Consider the following 16,937-nt stretch of genomic DNA (forward strand, 5'->3'; position numbering starts at 1 on the left):
TCTTTTTTGCCCAACGACGACCTTCCTGGAGCATCCATATCCTCCATACAAGACGAGCAGATAAGAGGCTTCGAGCTCCATACCCTTTTCCGACGTCAAGACCACGAAGAGCCTTCACACCCTTGTCATCGGTAGGGATAGGGAGCATTCGTCGTCCTCTTCCCACGGGTAGAGTGGGGGTCATCGAGGGAGATGGCTACCCTGAAGGAGGATCCTGGCAAGAAGACGAAACGCTCTCAAAGTCGGCCTCAGAGCGTCAAGACTTTTGCCTCGGCCCCCGACGATTTCCATAATGGGAGCGAGTGGGCGGGCACAGTCAAGGACCCCTGGGATCCTTGTATCCTGACACTGGGTAAGTGACATTGTTCGAAATTCGGGTGCAAAGAGTCATCGTATACAAATGGTTGAAAGCGCCCCCACCTCTGATGCTTGGGAAGCTTGTAGGCCCCCACATTTGCTGCATGAAGTGGTCGATGCTTTCCATGTTGGCTGATTGAGGAATGCTCCAAGCATCTGATGGTTGAGGGGCTCAAATGCTTCCCATCTGTTGGTTGAGACCGTCGAATGCTCCTCGGCGCTGGAGCTTTTCCCATGTGTGCCACGATTTATTGTGCGGCACCTTGTATTGGAACAGAAGCTGACATGGGACAGATGGTGGCGGTATTCGAGGATACTCGAGTCTGCTCATGGTCCAACAGTTGATGCACGAGATTGCAAAATGGGAGACCAGACTCGAGATGGAAGAAGCCGCCGCTGACGCCGAAAGACGTATGAGCGGGACATCGACGCCCCCTTTTGAGCCGCGCATCTTCAATGAAAACGAGCTGCTGCCTTGTCACTACTTTGATTTCATGTACGGCACAAGCACGGGCGGTCTCATCGCAACCATGCTGGGCAGATTGAGAATGAGCACCCCCCAATGCTTGGACCTGTACAGAAAGGTATTTTGCATGCCCCAAAACTGTCCTCTCGGTTTTTTTATTTGGAAACTCCGGCTAATACTCAATAGGTAGGAGATGACCTATTTGGCAAAAGACGGAGCAGATTGCCGCTCATCACAAAGTACCACCACAAGCCCCTAGAGAGCGCCGTCAAGGAGATTGTTCGGCGGCACTGCAAGAACCATCCAAACGGCGAATGTGACGGCAACGACTGGTTTCCATTCAACGTGGATGAGGAAGATCCAGTGAGCTCCCTGGTGCTTCAGCCTGCGGAACGACTTTGCCAAACAATCTGCCTCACTGCCACCCACAACCAGCGGGTAAACGAAGCACACCTGTTGCGAACATACGACCACCGATACATCAATGTCCCCAATTACATTACGCTTTACAATGAAGGTGCCGACAAGTTGCACATTTGGGAGGTGACCCGCGCCACTTCCGCGGCGCCATTCTACTTCAAGATTCTCGAGGCCGACATCCACGGCGAGATCATGGGTTTCAAGGACGGCGGTATCCGCGAAAACAACCCCGCCGGCGCGGCCTGGTCTGAATTCGTGTCACTATACGGCGAGCACCGCGACCCGGCCCTCCTCTTGAGCATCGGCACCGGACGCCCCGACGAGACGCGTGATGGCTTCGCCACCGCCTGGCCTGGCCCCCTGGGAACGAGCGACCTGATGAAGAAGATGGCCGAAAAGTTCGCCGTCTTCAAGAACCTGCTCATCAAGTACACGGAAGGCGAGGAGCAGCACCGTGCCATGGTGCGCATCGCCAAGGGTGAAAACACGTGGTACAAGCGGCTCAACGTGGACACGGGGCTCGAGAAGATGAAGCTGGACAATTGGGAAAGGGGCTTCTGGGCCGGCCCGGAAGCATTTGCGAAGCCAGAAGTCGACACTTGGGCAGCCGCGGCGGCCTGTGCTGCCAACGGGATCGATGCGTCGCGCGCCACCATTGACGAGAGCAGTACCAAGTCAACCAAGTCAGACAACTCGCCGACAAATTCTCCACTGGAACCGCAGCCATCGAAACCAAACACGCTGAAAAAGTCGCCGTCGACAAAAAAGCCTCCTCCTACTCCAAAGACTTCAAAACCACAGAAGCCCCAACGCCCACGCTCCGGCCCGCCCAACACGCCCGGCCACATCGTTCCCGGCGGGGCAACGCTGACGCGCATGGAGGCGGCGACGCGCGAGTACCTGGCGCGGCCGTACGACCACAAGTTCGACACGTACGCGCCGCCGATGCGCAAGGTGGAGCAGGCGGCGGAGAAGCTGGTAAGGCAGCGGCGGGCTCGCGAGCGTAGCGCGCGCGGCGAGGCCGACCCAACACGCCGCTGGGACACGTTTGTCGGACGCTGGCTCACGGGTCGGTTCGATGAGGAGGACGAGGGCGTCGTGAGGTGGGATGTTTGAGCGCATCCTCTCTTGCTCGTCGGCTTGTTGCGCTACTTTGGGGGCCCTGAAGAGATTTCAGAGCACCTCTCGATGTGCTCATAGTCTACTGCCCAAGTTGAAGGCCTTGTCGTTCTGTTCTGCGAAGAGCCACTGATGTGCTCTATTCGACCAATCCCCCAAACTCTTGACCTACCGCCTCACTTCCAACGCGGGGTGCGCTACGCCACAATCCGCCTTTACACGCGTCTTGATACCTTGCCGCGACATAAAGACGAGTAGCGCGGCAAACACGGACAAGGAAAATCCCTGACTTTGCTTTTCCACATCATAACAGACACGGAGCACATTTTCTTGCGTGCATGCTTGCGCCCATCTATCCATCCATTGCATCCAAGCCACCAGGGCAAAAGGGGAGAAGCGCCAAAAAGGAAAGGAAAGAGACAGAAAAAGAAAGGGAGCGGGAGAGGGGGTGGTCAAGGAAAGAAAGGACTGGCTCCAGACACAGAGTTTCAGACAAGAGTTGAGATGAGATGATGCCTGTAGCGCGGGCAGGTTCAGAGGTAGACGGCGGGCAGGCGGGCACAGAACACGGGTAAGAGATGTACGACATTTCAAGAGGCAAGCAGGCAGGCAGGTTTCCTTGCTTACTTGATTTCTTGCGCAGGGAGTTACATCAGGAGTTCAATGAGCCCATGGACTCGGCGGCGGCGGCGGCGGCGGCACACGGCGGCAGAACTGGCTGGCTGACACACGCATACAAACAAAACACTCTTTGACGGCGGTGGCGGGCACACACATTGCATACACATAGACATACACACTCACACTTACACCAGAGAACAGAGCAGATCAAAGCATTGGCATAGATGATACCCCTTGTTTTTCCTCCTGTCTTTTCCTACGCTTTTAATCTGCATCCAATTTTTCCTCGGCCGTCTATCTTGCATTTCCTTTCCTTTTTTTCTTTTTTTGGCATCCGTGTTGTCGTCTTTTTTTTTTTTTTTTTTTTTTAAGCGCATAGACAGATGGGTGTGCGTGCGTGCGTCCAGATAGGAGGGGCGGGCGGGGAGTGGGTGTGGAGAAAAGGGGTGAGGTGGGGGTGGGGTGAACGGAAAGAACTGAAGAAGGGAAGAAATGAAGAAAGGAAAGGAAGAAAGAATAAGTGTGGTATTACACGAAAATACACTAACTGACTCCAACGACCCATCCAAACACCGAAAATAAATCTGCGCAATCATGATTTGATATGAAGATCGAAGCCATTCCAAATCCGAACACCAAGGTAAAGATGGCATTCTGTGCGGGCGGGTGCGAGCTTGTTGGCCAGTAAGAGACCGCGGGAAAAGGTAGACGAGCGGCGTGGTGGGAGCAGGCCCCAGTCAGTCCGCTGTCTGTTCTTGGAGCTTTATTTCCTTTTGGGAGCAGGGCATTCAGAATGAATCGCTGTCCTCATCGCTGGTGGGAGTCCCGCTGAAGAAGATTTGATTTCTTGGGAGGACGGCAATCATAGTCGTTAGACTCCCCGCTGTCGCTGAAAACACCCCCCCCCCCCCCCCCCCCCCCCCAAGTCATCGAAGAGAAACTTGTTCGTTTCGTTCTAAGCGTCGACGTTGGGGTATTCTCCGCAGCAGCTCCGGCGGGAGCATTTGAAGCTCTCATGCCAGGCGCACCAAGTTCATGAAATCTGACTTCTGCAACATTCTCTTTTTCGCATTCCGGGCAGGCACATGCGAGTCCGGTAGCCTTCCTTTGCCTCAGTCATGAAGTCTGACTGGGATGACAGACACGACTTTATCTTGTAAGCGGTTGTTCCTGCCGTTTGTAAAAACGCAGCTTGCAACGCTACAATGGCGTGACAGGCTCCTTACTGTAGTAATCAAAACTACGTTCGATGACTCGCTCCATTTCGTGGTAGACATCGATCTCGAGTCCAACCAACTGGAATTTCTTTTATGACCGTTGCGTAAAGAGTGCAAATTTTTTTTTTCTTCCAACACTCTACTGGCCCGCCGCCGCAAAGGGAGTTGATTCCAAGTCATGAAAGGCCAGATTCGTGCCACAGTAGCAGATGAGCATGTGACGTGAAGGACGAGTTGGGGAGCATCGTCGTCAAGGTGGACAACTCCAGTCCTGGTCTGGTGGGGATCCATAATCGGCGCCAACAAGCAAAACCAGCTTCAAAGAAAAAGGGAGAGAGTGGGCAAGCCTCACAGTCCCGGAAGAATCAGGATTGCAGGCCTTGTTCAAGAATTCTGAGCATTCAGCCATGATGACCTTGCGGACGAAGAATTTCTCTTCCCTGGCAACGGATGGTGAGGTCTGAGAATTTCTTGTCGGTGAAGAAGCTGCTGTCTTCAGAATGAGACATGGACTTTGGCGTGCTGGGCGGACAGGGGTGGCCAGGCCATCCTTTTCGATCTCGGAAGGTGGAGTCTCGAGCATGATGACCGGCAGTTGTGAAGGGCGTCTCTTCCTGGTCTCAGATGATGAGCGGAAGCTTCGTGACGCACGCGCGGTTGACGGAAAAACGATCACGATGAGGAACGCGTCAATAAGCAGTGGGCGGGAAATCCGCGTTGGAAGTGGAGAGGAAGGTGTGAGGAGAAGGTGAGTTCCTATTCAGAGAAGGACGCGCCATCACTGCAGCTGTCCACCACAACTAGTAATCATCCATTATTACTTACAACTGTGCTTGCCTAACCCTAAGGCACAAACACACAGACAGCCAAAGGGCGGTCCCATCTTTGCTCAACGCCGCCGCACCAGGAACCGTTGCAATGTTCCTCACGGTGAGCAATTAACCAGGATATTAAAAAAGAGTCATCGAGGAAGAAAGGAGCTCGACACCACCACTAACCCAAGCCAATTCAACGACCACCACTTCTTAGCGACGCCCTCCATCGAAAACTGATCACCCAATCGCAGCCCCCAGCACCTCCTCCGCCCAACCCCTGGCACTACCACTTCCAAACCCACCACCCAACGCAAGCCCCTCGCTCTCCGTCTCTTGTCCATATAAATTTCCGTTCCCAAAGCCCTCATTCGCACCACCAAACCCAAATCCACCCCCATTCCCATTACCACCCTCAAACCCCTCACACTCAAACCCATACTTGTCATCACGCCGCTGCTGGTTCTGACACCCATACTCATAATCGAACCCACACGCCAAAGCAGCAGCAGCAGCAGCGGCGGCGGCGGCAGCGTCATGATCAACATGGGGATCACCAAACGCCACGCCAACGCCAACATCCATGCTAGCGGCATCATGCCACACGTCCTCGCCGCTGCTGCCGTTGTGATACGTCAACGACCACTCGCGGCACTCGCTCCACTGCTCACCACCAACACTCTCCCGCAGCCTCCCCCGTCCCCTCTCTCCATCCTCACAATCCAAGTTCCTCCACTCCTCCCCCACCCCCTCATCGGGCCCCAAAAACAAATCCGCCTCCTTGCCGTCCCAGAAAATCGTACCCTCCAGATACCGCTGGACGCCCCACTCAAACGCCTGTTTCAAACACGCGTCGCTATGCTTATCCCTCAATTCGCGCAGACTGGCGCGGCGCGGGGAGAATTTGCGGCGGAGTTGGCGCCCGCGGTGGGAGGAGGTGCTGGAGTGGGAGGAGGAGGGGGAGCGGGAAGGGGAGCGCGAGCGAGAGCGGGAGGAGTTGGGTGAGGAGTGTAGCGAGAAGAGTTCGGTACTGGCGGTGTGGCTGGAGGTGGGGTTCGAGGTGGAGGTTGAGGTTGAGAGGGATGTCGATGTTGTGGTGGCGTTGGCGCAGGCGTAGGGGGATGGAGATGGCGAGGGGGAGGCGGAGATGGAGGGAGAGGAGGAAGTCGAGAGGGCGCGGGGCCTTGATGAGCCCTGCTGCTGCCGATACGCAGAAGCGTCGAGCGGATCGCGGTGGACAGGCGGCGTAGGCGGCGTCGAAGGAGAGCAATGGAGCGCAGGCGTCGACGACGCGGCAGCAGCAATGTTGCCGAGCGGTGATGAGAACGAGCGCCCGTTTGCTGCATTGCCATTGCCGTGCTCCAGCGCCGCCCCCGACCCGTTCGACACGAGCGTCGTCCCGGAGCTGACGCTGCGCGTCGTCCCGCTCGACAGCAGCGCGCCCGGAGGCATGGTACGGCGCTTGTTGTTGGAGCACGGCGGGTTGCTGTGCAGCGCCGTCGACGGGTTGGGCGCCACGGCCGTGCGGATCACGGACGAGTTGGCCGTCGGCTTGCCGCCGCCGCCATTGTTGACGTTGCCACTGTTGGCCGGGAGGCCCGGCGCAGGAAATGTCGTTTTGGGCGCGGCGACGGAGCTGGCATGGGCGACGACGAAGTTGGAGACGGGGCGGTATCGCGCGCGCGCGGTGACGGGAGGGGGACCCACGAGGGGTGCGCCGCGCTTGGGTTTGCCCTTGAGCAGCGACGACGTGGTTGGGCTGTGCGGCTCGCGGGCGTGGAATTTCGTGGTTTGTGTTGCGAGTGGACCCCCTGCGCCCCCTGGGTTTTCCCCTTCCCCCTGAACAACCCCCAGATTCTCGGGCATCGTAACGCTGCGCCCATGCCGCAGCGGGCTCTCTTGCCGAACTTTGAACCTGCTGCCGAATTCGCTGCGGACGGGCGTCCCCGGGCTCGGCAGGGGACTCGGATTGTTAAGAGCCGCTGCCCTTGCTCCCCCGATTCGATCGAGTGCGGCGTCAATTTCGCAAATGATGTCGCTGATGCCGTCTTTTTCGGCTCTTTTCCTATTGGCTCGCTCAGCCCTCGCACCGCCCGTTCCCCGCGGAGCATCATCGATAACAACATGAGGATCTCTAAAGCTGCTCGGGGCCGCCCCGATGGGAGGCTCAGGATAAGGCGCCGTGGTGCCCATTTCGGGACTACGCGGTTGATGGTGGTGAGATGGAGCAAAGTAAGGTTTCCGACGAGGCGGCGGAGAAGAATCCGCACCACTCAACCAATCAGGGGGCGAGGCAGCGGGACGGTCATGCTCATGAGAAGGCCTAGAAGACGAAGATACAACGGAGCCGGCAGACGAGGGCCAACGCAAGTAGGACGGGCTGGGCGCGGTGGGCGTCGAAGCTGCGCTACTGCTACCCGAGGAGTTCTGTCGCGCGTGGAACTTTATAGGGTCCTCGTCGTCCTCCGCCCACGACAGCGGCCGTAGACGCGGCGGGCCCGGCGGCGAGAAACGCGTCGTGGGCACCGCCCAGTCGAAGTCAAAGTCTGGCAGCGGTTTGGGCAGGCGGCGCACTGAATCGCGCGGGCCAGGGATGGGGAAGTGCGGAGGTGGACTGGGCGAGCGGATGGGCAGAGGCGGCATCTGCATGGGCGGGAAGAGGGCAGCGGGTGGTGCTGCCATTTTTAGAAAAAAGACTTTTTGCGTCTTGAATTTTTCGTTTCTGCCTGGCCGTGGGAGAAGTCGACGAGAGGAAAACGGTCGATGGCGAGGTGGGTGACTGGATCTGAGAGGTGACCGGATTGGCGGCGAGGTCGAGGAGATAGATGAGAAACAGCCACAGTTGGCTGACCTGGAAGGACAGCTCAGTCTGCGCAAACCGACAAGACGGGAGGAAGAGTCAGCAGCAGGAGCATCAAGACTCGTTGACGACAAGAAGAGAGTTTAGAGTGGCAAGGAGATTGACGGGAGAAATAAAAATGGCCAGCGAACAACTATATACAGGACCCGCCACGCCGTTTTTTCCTCTCTTGTCGTTACCAACCAGAGCCCTGCGCTACAGAGCGGGATCACAGATGACAGAGGGCCTACTCGAAACTTTTTTTTTGGCGGGAAACGGAAGACGGGGCATGGAAGGCTGTGGCTTTGGTCGTGTGTCAGACGAGCGGCAGCATGGGCTGGGCTGGGCTGGGCTTGGGGTGAGGTCACGGTGGGAGACGAGGTAGGGAAGACGATGGCAGCCGTCGATGCCCTCTTGGAGCTTGCCGGCCGCGACTCCAGCCACCGGGGTAAGCATATGTAGAGGAGGGTGAGAAGCTTGGGCAGAGGCTGTGCCGAATTGGTCGAATTGGGTTTGACGGCCTCTGCGACGACGCTGTTCAGTCAGCAGCTTTGCAGATGGAAAGGTCCAAGAGGATGATGAGGGTTGCGGGAGCGTGCCGGAGAGCCAGAGCCAGAGCCAGAGCCAGAGCCAGCAGTAGCCCACGTCGCCGCGGCCGGCAGCGAAAATGCCTGCAGCCGTCAAACGCCGCCCCAAAAAAAAAAAAAAAATAGAAAACTGGAAACACTTGCAACAACACCCATGCCATGACTTTAGATCATGGACTCGACTCACCTCATCGACTCGACTTGCCCTCCTCACGGCGGCCTTATCAGCATCATCCTCAGCACCATCATCAATCATCCTCCAAGCCTTACTCAGCGCTACAATGCCATGTGCACACCTGCGTCGAAGGCAAAAATCTCACCTTCCAGAGCATCTGCATCTGCACGACACCAGCAGGTCAGAAGCAAAGCCATCTGAGAAGCAGCCAGCCAGCCAGCCAGACGCCTCCGAATCCACTTTTGCGCGCAGCACATCGGCAGCCTTCCCCATCGTCACCCACCACCATCGGCTCTCCACCTCGACGGCCTGCAGTGTGTCCATCCGCTCTTCCATGCATCGTCGGGTATCGCGCGCCGTCGCCAATGCAAACGGGCAGCATCACATGGAGCCGCGTCCTGCAGATGGACCAGAGCGAGAAACATTGAATGAACGAATGAATGAACGAACGAATGAATGAACGAACGAATGAATGAACGAATGAATGAATGAATGAATGAATGACAAGAGGCACACCTGCAGCAAGCAAGCAGGCAGGCGCAGGGCAGGGATGCGCGGGGCTGCACGGCGTCCCGACGCGCTTCAGCGGGGACCAGGGCTAATTAATAAGTGAGCCATCCGCCGGCGCGCGGGGATGCCCTGAACACCCGTTTGCAGTAGCGCGTCGATCTCTCACACTTGCTCGTCGACGACGTTAGGCCACCATCCTACCACCTGCTTTCCTACCTTTGCTCATTGTTGCTGCCACACGGCGAGACGGCCAATGCAGCGAGTGCGTCGTTTTCTGCGGCCGCCATTGTCTGTCTGATCTTGTAGTCTGCTGAGCTGTCGGCTGGCGCGATGCGACGCGGGCGCCGGAAATGAGGCGACTTGTGGTTGGTAGTAGGAAGGTGCATAGGCGCCAATTGGTTGCGTTCAAGTTGTCATCGTCGTTGGGTGCTGTGCAAACCAGACAAGGCTGGGCAGATAGACTCGCCGAGCATCGATGTTGATCGTCGACTGCCGGTGCTACTCAAATACACAATCATAGGGCATCGTCCATAGCAAATGGGTGGGAGTCGAGAGAGAGGCTGGAGAGCCCTCATTGGATCATTGTGGCGCGCTGCACGTGTCTTGCGCAGGAGTGACGGGAGTCGAGTTGATGCCCACGTGCTGCAGCCGTCGGGCACTTCGATCCATTCCACCTCCTTCGTTGCTTTCGGATCCCACTTGGCGTCGTGCATTGGAATTGCGAAGAAGTCGGGTAGAAAAGGCCTCGAGAGGATCCACGCATCATGATCGCGGGGAAATGCCAGGTGCCGCAGCTGGCCGGACGGACGAGGCAGGCAACTAAGGCACTGAGCGTCGAAAAACCCGGTGCGACAGAGCAGCTACATGGCAGAAAAGCAAAAAGAGGCATCGACTTCTCCGATGCAACGAGCCAAATTGCTCCGCAGCCATCACCATCCGCGTGCGATTCTCTTCAGAGACTTCATCCTTTGCATCGCAGGCATCTCTATCCCTCCGCAGACTGACGCGCGAGGCTGAGTGGATACGCGCACCCCACGACCAAAGTCACGCACGCACAGCGCGCCCAACCAAAAGCTAAGCGTGTGGCCCGATGAGCAACGACCTGGCTGTCCCGCCCCTTGGAGAGAGGTACATGGGGCAACATCTGCCCTTTGCGTGAATTTGCTGAGTATTGTCAATTTCGCTCATGCCACCAGCTCTGCTCTAGCACGGCGAAGGTGAGGAGGTCGGAAGGGTTCCGCGGGGGGGCATGTGGTTTGGTGGAATGAATGGCTGGCGGGCTGGCGCGTTCCAACTCCAGGTGTCGAGCTAGACATGCCGGCGTTAGTTCCTCATCACCACCACGCGCTGCAACCACTGCACCTAGTTTGGTCGGTGCTTTTGGAGAACTGCAGCGAGTGTAGACAAACGAGATGAATGGCGTCTATCGCTACACGATCCCGCGGCCTATTGATGATTGTACTCCTTCCAGCCTTATGCCAAGTGCTGCGGACCAGACAAATTGATGCGTGTGGCTGGATTCGATACAGAGCAGCCTGACCGGGTCAGTGGGGAGAGAAAAGTCTTGGAAATTTGGAGAAACCACGTCGAATCGAAATAGAAAAAGTTAGATGGCCAACGAATCAGGCATGAGAGAAATCGAGAAAAGACATGCTCACCCCGCCACCTGCGCCTTCACGCCCAAGCCCAGTATTAGTATGCCGCTTTGCCTTTGCCCGTGCATGCGCGCGCGAGAGGAACGAATGAATAAACGAACGCCAGGTACCGCAACGTACCGATAGACTGATTGACCGTCCGCTTGATGCCAAAACACAGAGCCACCGGGCACCGTGCCCTCCAGCCGCAATGCAAATTACCTTGCCCAACATACCTTTCCAAACGCCCGTTACCTGTCCGCCGGTGGTATCAAAGCCAGTAAAGAGAGAAACGACAACGTGCCGCCACCGCCGGAGAAAAGCAGAAATCTTCGCGTACAGTGTAGTGTTATCGAACGTCAAGCGCGCACGCCTACTCAGAACTCAGCGCCTGCACCAAGTTAGCATCAAGGTCAGCATTAGTCCACGTCACTTGCGGCCTCCGACTCTGCAAGGTTCCTTAGCGGGATGCCGTACTCGTGGTGGTCGTCCTCCCAGTCGTCTTGCATGTCGTCGTCGTCGTCGTCGTCGTCGCTAAGCTGCCACGCCCCCGGAATCGTCCTGCCCTTGTGGAGGTTCCAGGTGTCCGCCGTGAAGCCCTTAGTAATCTTTTCCGCAATCCGCAACATCAACGCAACAAGCTGCGCAGGTGGTCCAATGAGGAGACCCATCGTCTTCTGCACCAGTGTGCTGGTCATGTGTTTAGCAGACTGCTTGTTTCCTTGCGGTTGGAATAGGTTGGACGCAGGCGGCATAGGAGAGAGCGCACGCCGGCCGGGATTAGAAGTGCCTGTCAACCGCCGGAGATGGATCCTCTCGGGCGGCGGTGAGACTTCTGCGGTGGACATGTCGATAGCCGAATCGAGCTCTGAAGAATTACCCAAGCTCGGGATGGACGCAGCTGACGCTGGCCGTTCCAATCCAGCAGCGCAGGCTGTGCGGTCCTCTGTCGGAGTGACGGCCTGCGGATGGTCCTCATCGATTCGCGTATCGGGTGTGATGGTGAGTTCAGAAAGCTCGCGCCTGTGGTGGTGAATTGGCCGGATGTTCTCTTGTCTCTCCGCTCCTGCCCTTGCCTCGTCCAACGACTCCCCAAGATACGACTTTAGCTCATTCCGTGTCGATGCCGCATCGAAGTACAATGACGACGGCCGTGCTTCTAGGACCATCGTGGAAGAATCGTTGGGAGTGGCATAGAAGGACTCTGCCGTCGAAGCGATGCTTGCCACCTCCGAGCTCAAATTTGAGGTTGACTCCGGTGGCAGACTTGGGGCGTTGCTGGTGGCCAGTGGTAAGTTCGCTGGCGCTGTGAATGATCTAGTGCTTGCTGGCGCATCGACCGTCTTTTCCCCCTCTTGCGACCTGATCTTTTCCATCGGCTTCTGATCCAACGCGATTTCGTCCTCTGCCACGGAACTGGCGGCTGATGCGGTCGAACAGACACTGGCGCGTCTGTCCACCTCGGAAAATACAGAGATCGGGCTGGCGTCCGAAGCAGATGAGATCTCTGTCCCTTGGCTCATTGGTCGTACGGGCTCCTCGGGGCGCCAAATGCCGTCAAGTTTCCATTTCTTCGGTCTACCTGGTGTGACCGGTCTCTTCCTACGACGCGGCGTCTCTGGAGCCTCAGGAATTTCCACATGAAAGCCCCTCGTAAACGGGCATGGTGTCTTCTCATAACGCAAGATCTTGTCCAGCACAGTCTTCAATTCCTCAATCTTTGCCAAGTTCTCGTCTCCGTCGCTGGGAAATTCGATCCGGAAGTACGAGTTCGGCGCTGGTTTGCGTAGCGCAAACTTGGAGACGCCGTCGACACACCAACATTGCGACTTGGGGAGAATAGGGTGTAAAAGCGATCCCGAATGGAGAAAGGCCACGGACCCTGGAACACGGTAAATGCGCACAGGTCCTGTAGATTCGTGAGAATGCAGGCGCCAACATGCAATTCATGCGACTTACCAGCTGCGACTGTTCGTTCCGTTGGCGAGCCCCACGACACGGTTCCCAGGGCGTCCTGGTCGCGAACGCTCAAGATGTTGCTCGCGCTCGATGCAGGACGCGACGGTGACGTGATGGCCGTGAAGAGGACTATCCTGGCGAGCCCATGGCAAAATAGAGTTTCTACTCCGTCGGCCGCGGGGATGGAGTCGGAAAATCTTGTCGCAGAGTTATTCGGGCGAGCGACGGGAGCCGTGAATGAGCGTCGAATCGGCTTGGGATCCTGTATGCTTGTATGGCCAGTTGCGGCGGACATTATGTTGCTGGCAAATCATCACCTCAGAGCATGCTGACGAGGAGAGTCTTGCGCCCACGTATGAGGGTCGTTCTCGGAGGTCTGAAGGGTGGAACCAGGTGGTGAGTGGCTGGTGTTGCGGCCTTCAGTGTAGCCGCCTGCTGACTAAGGCCGCTGCTCTGAATCCAATCATGCGAAAGATGTGTATTTCGAGGTTCAGGGTGCTTAGACTCATTTTGGGTGTTTTGGACACGAGAACATCGATTGCAGTTGTACATTGCTCACTCTAATGTAATCATTCCAGACCAGTCATCAAGGCTGCCCCGAGCGACAATCAAGTGAATCTTGTCGTACCATGCAAAAAATCGGAAGAGATCTCGAAGGCTTCCAAGAGCCTGTATACACGAATGCTAGAAAGCTTGGATTGACAATTGGTCGGTGTGGTGGTCTTGCTGCAGTTGGGTGCGGCAGCCCTACAGATGAGCTCAACCACCTCTAGCACGGCCGCCAGTCTTGGGGGGCGTCTCGCAAATTGCAAGAAAGCTTCCGTGCAACGACAGAACCCTGAGGGACAGATTTGAAGGGATTCTCATTTTCATAAACTTCCTGAAGCCTCCACAGCTGATCTGAGTCCATGTCCTCATGCGCCCATCCTTCCAAAACCATTCTTCATGCTTGTCCTACTCTTTCTACTCCAAGTCTGCTGTCACGTTCGAGAACTCGTCCTTCTCCAGCTTGGTCTTCCAGAAGATCGGGTTGGTGTCGTTGAAGCCGTGCTTGACCCAGCCATCCTCCTTGACGTGGTAAAGGTTGATGTATCCACCCGAAAACGCATCTCTGTGAGTAGCGGCGAGAATGCTACGACGACCAAGCTCCAGCGCATCTTCATCCGACAGGTCGTAGTTGTATTCAGCATCCAGGACACCGTAGGCAAAGGTCTGACCGGAGCCAACGCAGAAGAGGTTGCCAGCGAGGCGCGTTCCGTCGCTGTCGATGTAGTACAGGGCAGGGCCTTCCTGGGGCGTCACGCCGGCACACATGGTACCCTTTGAATAAAAAGTTAGCTTTTACAAGATTCTCGGTCGTCGTGCAGGTAGACTCACCATGCTGAGACCCATGCCCTTGTAAGAGTACACCAGGTTTGCGAGAATCTTGGATGCGGCGGCAACGGAGATGCGGCGCTTGTGCCTGAGCTCGTGAAGACGGCATTGCATGCCGAGGTATGCCAACCAGTATTGACAATCCTGAGCAGTGTCAGCCACCTCTCCATCCACTTTTTCCAGCCTCTGGAGTTTAGCTTACAGCGGCGCCACCAGCCATCGTGCCAAGCAAGCAGCTGTTGATCTCGATAACCTTCTTGACCGTCTGACTAGCAATCCAGTTGCCAGCCGTAGCTCTGGAATCCGTCGCGACAATGATGCCACCCTTGAATCTGAATGCTAATGTCGTGGTACCGTGGGCAAGCTTGATGGGACAGCTTGGGTTAGAGTAGTCGTCGGTCATCGAGCGCAGCCATGCTGCAGGCTGTGATGGAGCAGTCAGCTTCGCCGCATTCGACAAGCTCTGGAGCTGAAATTGCTTACCGCAGCAACTGGTGGCAGGGCAAATTTGAGAGACAGAGGCGGCGTGACTTCGACAAGCTCCTGTTGCTCCGTTTGCGAGTAGCCCTCGTTCTGGTGTGCCGGGCGGGAGTATTGTTGCACGAGGGATTCCATGGTGGTTTGACGGTGCGAAGGGGAAGCGGTCGGCTGGGAGGGAGAAGGGCGAGTGGGGTGCTGATGACGGAGGGTTGAGGCGGCTTTGGTGATGATGTCGGTGTTGATGAGAGAGCTCCAGCTGGGTACATAGGTAGGCAACACCACGCGCGCGTCTTACCGCCCGCGGAGCCCACAGCGGAGCTGCCAAGCTTTCCACCATCACATCCGCTCAACCCTAATTCTTTTTCTCCCGCTCCAAAACATCACTTTTGATCGAGAACGAGGCAGACGAGATTAGGTTGGAATTTCTATCACTGTTTCCTGCGGCCTGCATTCTCTTCGGTTTTATAGCGATCTCAATCCGAGAAACTGGCTGCCACAGACGGATCGGGGGACCAGCAAACCGGACGGACAGGCCTCTGCACAAGATCTCAACTATAGACAGTTCTGGACCTTGAACGACTCCGAAACCGAGCGATGGATGAAGTGGGCGAATTTGCCAAGCAAAAGAGACGGAGCGCCACTCACAAGACCGACGGTGAGGCACGCTTGGTGGAGTAGTAGCGGGCTTGGTGTCTGCAAGCCGCTCCGACGCGATTATTTCCCCCAAAGCGGCAAGACCCAAGAGATTTTCTGAATGAGACGATCAGCATGAAAACTTGAAGCCTAGGTATCGAGAGGTCTTGCATCTGACATCACTTCAAAGATATAGGCGCCGCTTGGATCAATGACACTAGTCAGAGCAACATGTTTGCTCTGATGAAAGAGTTGAAACTCACTGCAGTTGTGCAGAGAGCCGAAGGAAAAGATGTCGTACTGTCGAAAGATGGCCAAGTCGAATTGGTCTCTCATGGAGACCCTTCGCCTGTATGTCGAATCTGCATCCCCCAGCGGTGTGTGCGTTGCAAAGTCTAAATAAAAACTAACTCCACCGACGAAGACGCTGCTCTGCTGGCGACTGTGTTCACTAAAGTTCAGGAACTGGTTGAAGAAGATATCGAAAGCCCTAGCGCTGCTGAAAAGGCACGTAAACTTGACCGTGTCACGGTCGCCGACTTTGGCGAAGAGGTATCTGGGTCAAATGTATGCGTTTAGAGCCAGGCGCAGGTGTTGTCACGAGCCCTTTGGGGAGCAAGTGCCGATGATGCCAGCGCCCTCTTCTTCATCAACTATTGCAAGGCCGGAACTGGACTCTCACGGCTTCTGTCCGATGAAAAGGATGGTGCACAGTACATTAGAATTCGCGAAGGTATTTCGCACTGCAAGTTCTAGACGAGCTTAAAAGCTGACCCGATGTAGGAAGACAGTCGTTCTCAAAAGGCATTTCTCGAAGCTCTCACCCAGCTCTGTGCTCCTCTCGGCGCCCGTAAAGTCCATTCACCAGCACAAAGGTGGTGACTGTGAAGTCAGAAGCACGACTGGATTGGGTTTCCGCTGCAAGAAAGTCGTCGTGTCAATCTCCACGTGCCTCTACCCTATGATTGAGTTCGACCCCCCGCTTCCACAAGCCAAGAAAGACCTCAGCGAAAGCACGACAATGTGTTATTACTCCAAATTTGTCCCCATCTTCTCTTCGCCCTGGTAGCGCAACGCCGGTCTCTCAGGAAGCTTCGTTTCTGACCACATTGGCCCCACTACCTTTGCTTTCGACACCTGTGTCGAGCAAGATGAGCAGTGGTCCATCAGTTGCTTCGTCGTCGGCAAGCCCGGACTTGAATAGTCGACGCTTGCAATGGCTGTCCGTCGCAAGAAAGTGCTTGATCGGCTCAAGTACGCTTTTGGGAAAGTTGTGGGCAATGTGCCGGACCCGACCAACACAATCGAAATGGAGTGGTCAAATAATGAGTACTTCCACATGCGTAATCATGGGGCCTGGTGTCCTAACTTCGGTGGGGCAGGCGCTTAAGGAGCCCGTCGGAAACGTTCACTTTGTCGGAACAGAGACCTCCGACGTGTGGCGTGGTTACATGGAGGGTGCCGTTAGATCTGGAATCGGGGGTGCAGAAGAGGTTATTGAGGCCTTGCAAGGCCAGAAGAAGCGATCCGTGGCGAGTCTTTGACTGGCAAGCTGTTTTTTCGAGTAGCGACGAGGGTCTCTTTGCCGGCAACAACTTTGGCCAATAATAGCACTGCCATATGCAAAGCTCTGCAGGTGCCAACCGACTTCTACCGCGGTTTTCCTCCAGACCAAGTACCAAGGAGAGCGAGAAACAGCATCGAACACAAGAACAGTGATACCCATCTCCCAGC

General features: G+C 56.2%; 7 protein-coding genes across 7 annotated transcripts; 3 read left to right on the forward strand and 4 right to left on the reverse strand.

The window, feature by feature from the left end:
- Positions 1–192: 192 nt before the first annotated feature.
- IWZ02DRAFT_386468 (acyl transferase/acyl hydrolase/lysophospholipase) lies at positions 193–2,359 on the forward strand (the record flags this gene model as incomplete). The annotated part of the gene is made up of 4 exons (XM_066765472.1): positions 193–352; positions 652–941; positions 1,010–1,834; positions 2,048–2,359. 4 exons carry the CDS (start codon positions 193–195, stop codon positions 2,357–2,359), a joined length of 1,587 nt encoding a protein of 528 aa, XP_066618053.1.
- Positions 2,360–4,947: 2,588 nt separating this feature from the next.
- Positions 4,948–6,858, reverse strand: IWZ02DRAFT_465065 (uncharacterized protein). The gene has a single exon (XM_066768438.1). It carries the CDS (start codon positions 6,462–6,464, stop codon positions 5,253–5,255), a length of 1,212 nt encoding a protein of 403 aa, XP_066618054.1. The 5' UTR covers positions 6,465–6,858; the 3' UTR covers positions 4,948–5,252.
- Positions 6,859–8,393: 1,535 nt separating this feature from the next.
- On the reverse strand, positions 8,394–8,870 carry IWZ02DRAFT_437532 (uncharacterized protein; the record flags this gene model as incomplete). The annotated part of the gene is made up of 3 exons (XM_066766636.1): positions 8,394–8,522; positions 8,626–8,714; positions 8,735–8,870. 3 exons carry the CDS (start codon positions 8,868–8,870, stop codon positions 8,394–8,396), a joined length of 354 nt encoding a protein of 117 aa, XP_066618055.1.
- A 2,306-nt stretch (positions 8,871–11,176) lies between these two features.
- IWZ02DRAFT_386518 (inheritance of peroxisomes protein 1-domain-containing protein) lies at positions 11,177–13,011 on the reverse strand (the record flags this gene model as incomplete). The annotated part of the gene is made up of 2 exons (XM_066765474.1): positions 11,177–12,666; positions 12,717–13,011. 2 exons carry the CDS (start codon positions 13,009–13,011, stop codon positions 11,177–11,179), a joined length of 1,785 nt encoding a protein of 594 aa, XP_066618056.1.
- Positions 13,012–13,233: 222 nt separating this feature from the next.
- Positions 13,234–14,799, reverse strand: IWZ02DRAFT_465070 (proteasome subunit beta type). The gene is made up of 4 exons (XM_066768439.1): positions 14,574–14,799; positions 14,293–14,514; positions 14,094–14,234; positions 13,234–14,036 (listed from the first exon to the last, which is right to left on the reverse strand). Exons 1-4 carry the CDS (start codon positions 14,703–14,705, stop codon positions 13,680–13,682), a joined length of 852 nt encoding a protein of 283 aa, XP_066618057.1. The 5' UTR covers positions 14,706–14,799; the 3' UTR covers positions 13,234–13,679.
- Positions 14,800–14,954: 155 nt separating this feature from the next.
- IWZ02DRAFT_149165 (uncharacterized protein) lies at positions 14,955–16,435 on the forward strand. Its single transcript, XM_066761893.1, has 4 exons — positions 14,955–14,985; positions 15,400–15,554; positions 15,628–15,936; positions 15,991–16,435. The coding sequence occupies exons 2-4, from the start codon at positions 15,435–15,437 to the stop codon at positions 16,270–16,272; spliced, it is 711 nt and encodes a 236-aa protein (XP_066618058.1). The 5' UTR covers positions 14,955–14,985; positions 15,400–15,434; the 3' UTR covers positions 16,273–16,435.
- IWZ02DRAFT_437535 (uncharacterized protein) lies at positions 16,355–16,747 on the forward strand (the record flags this gene model as incomplete). The annotated part of the gene is made up of 1 exon (XM_066766637.1): positions 16,355–16,747. One exon carries the CDS (start codon positions 16,355–16,357, stop codon positions 16,745–16,747), a length of 393 nt encoding a protein of 130 aa, XP_066618059.1.
- Positions 16,748–16,937: the final 190 nt, after the last annotated feature.

The sequence above is a fragment of the Phyllosticta citriasiana genome (genome assembly GCF_038021145.1).
Source record: "Phyllosticta citriasiana strain CBS 120426 chromosome Unknown IWZ02scaffold_20, whole genome shotgun sequence".
Classification (NCBI taxonomy): Eukaryota; Fungi; Ascomycota; class Dothideomycetes; order Botryosphaeriales; family Phyllostictaceae; genus Phyllosticta; species Phyllosticta citriasiana.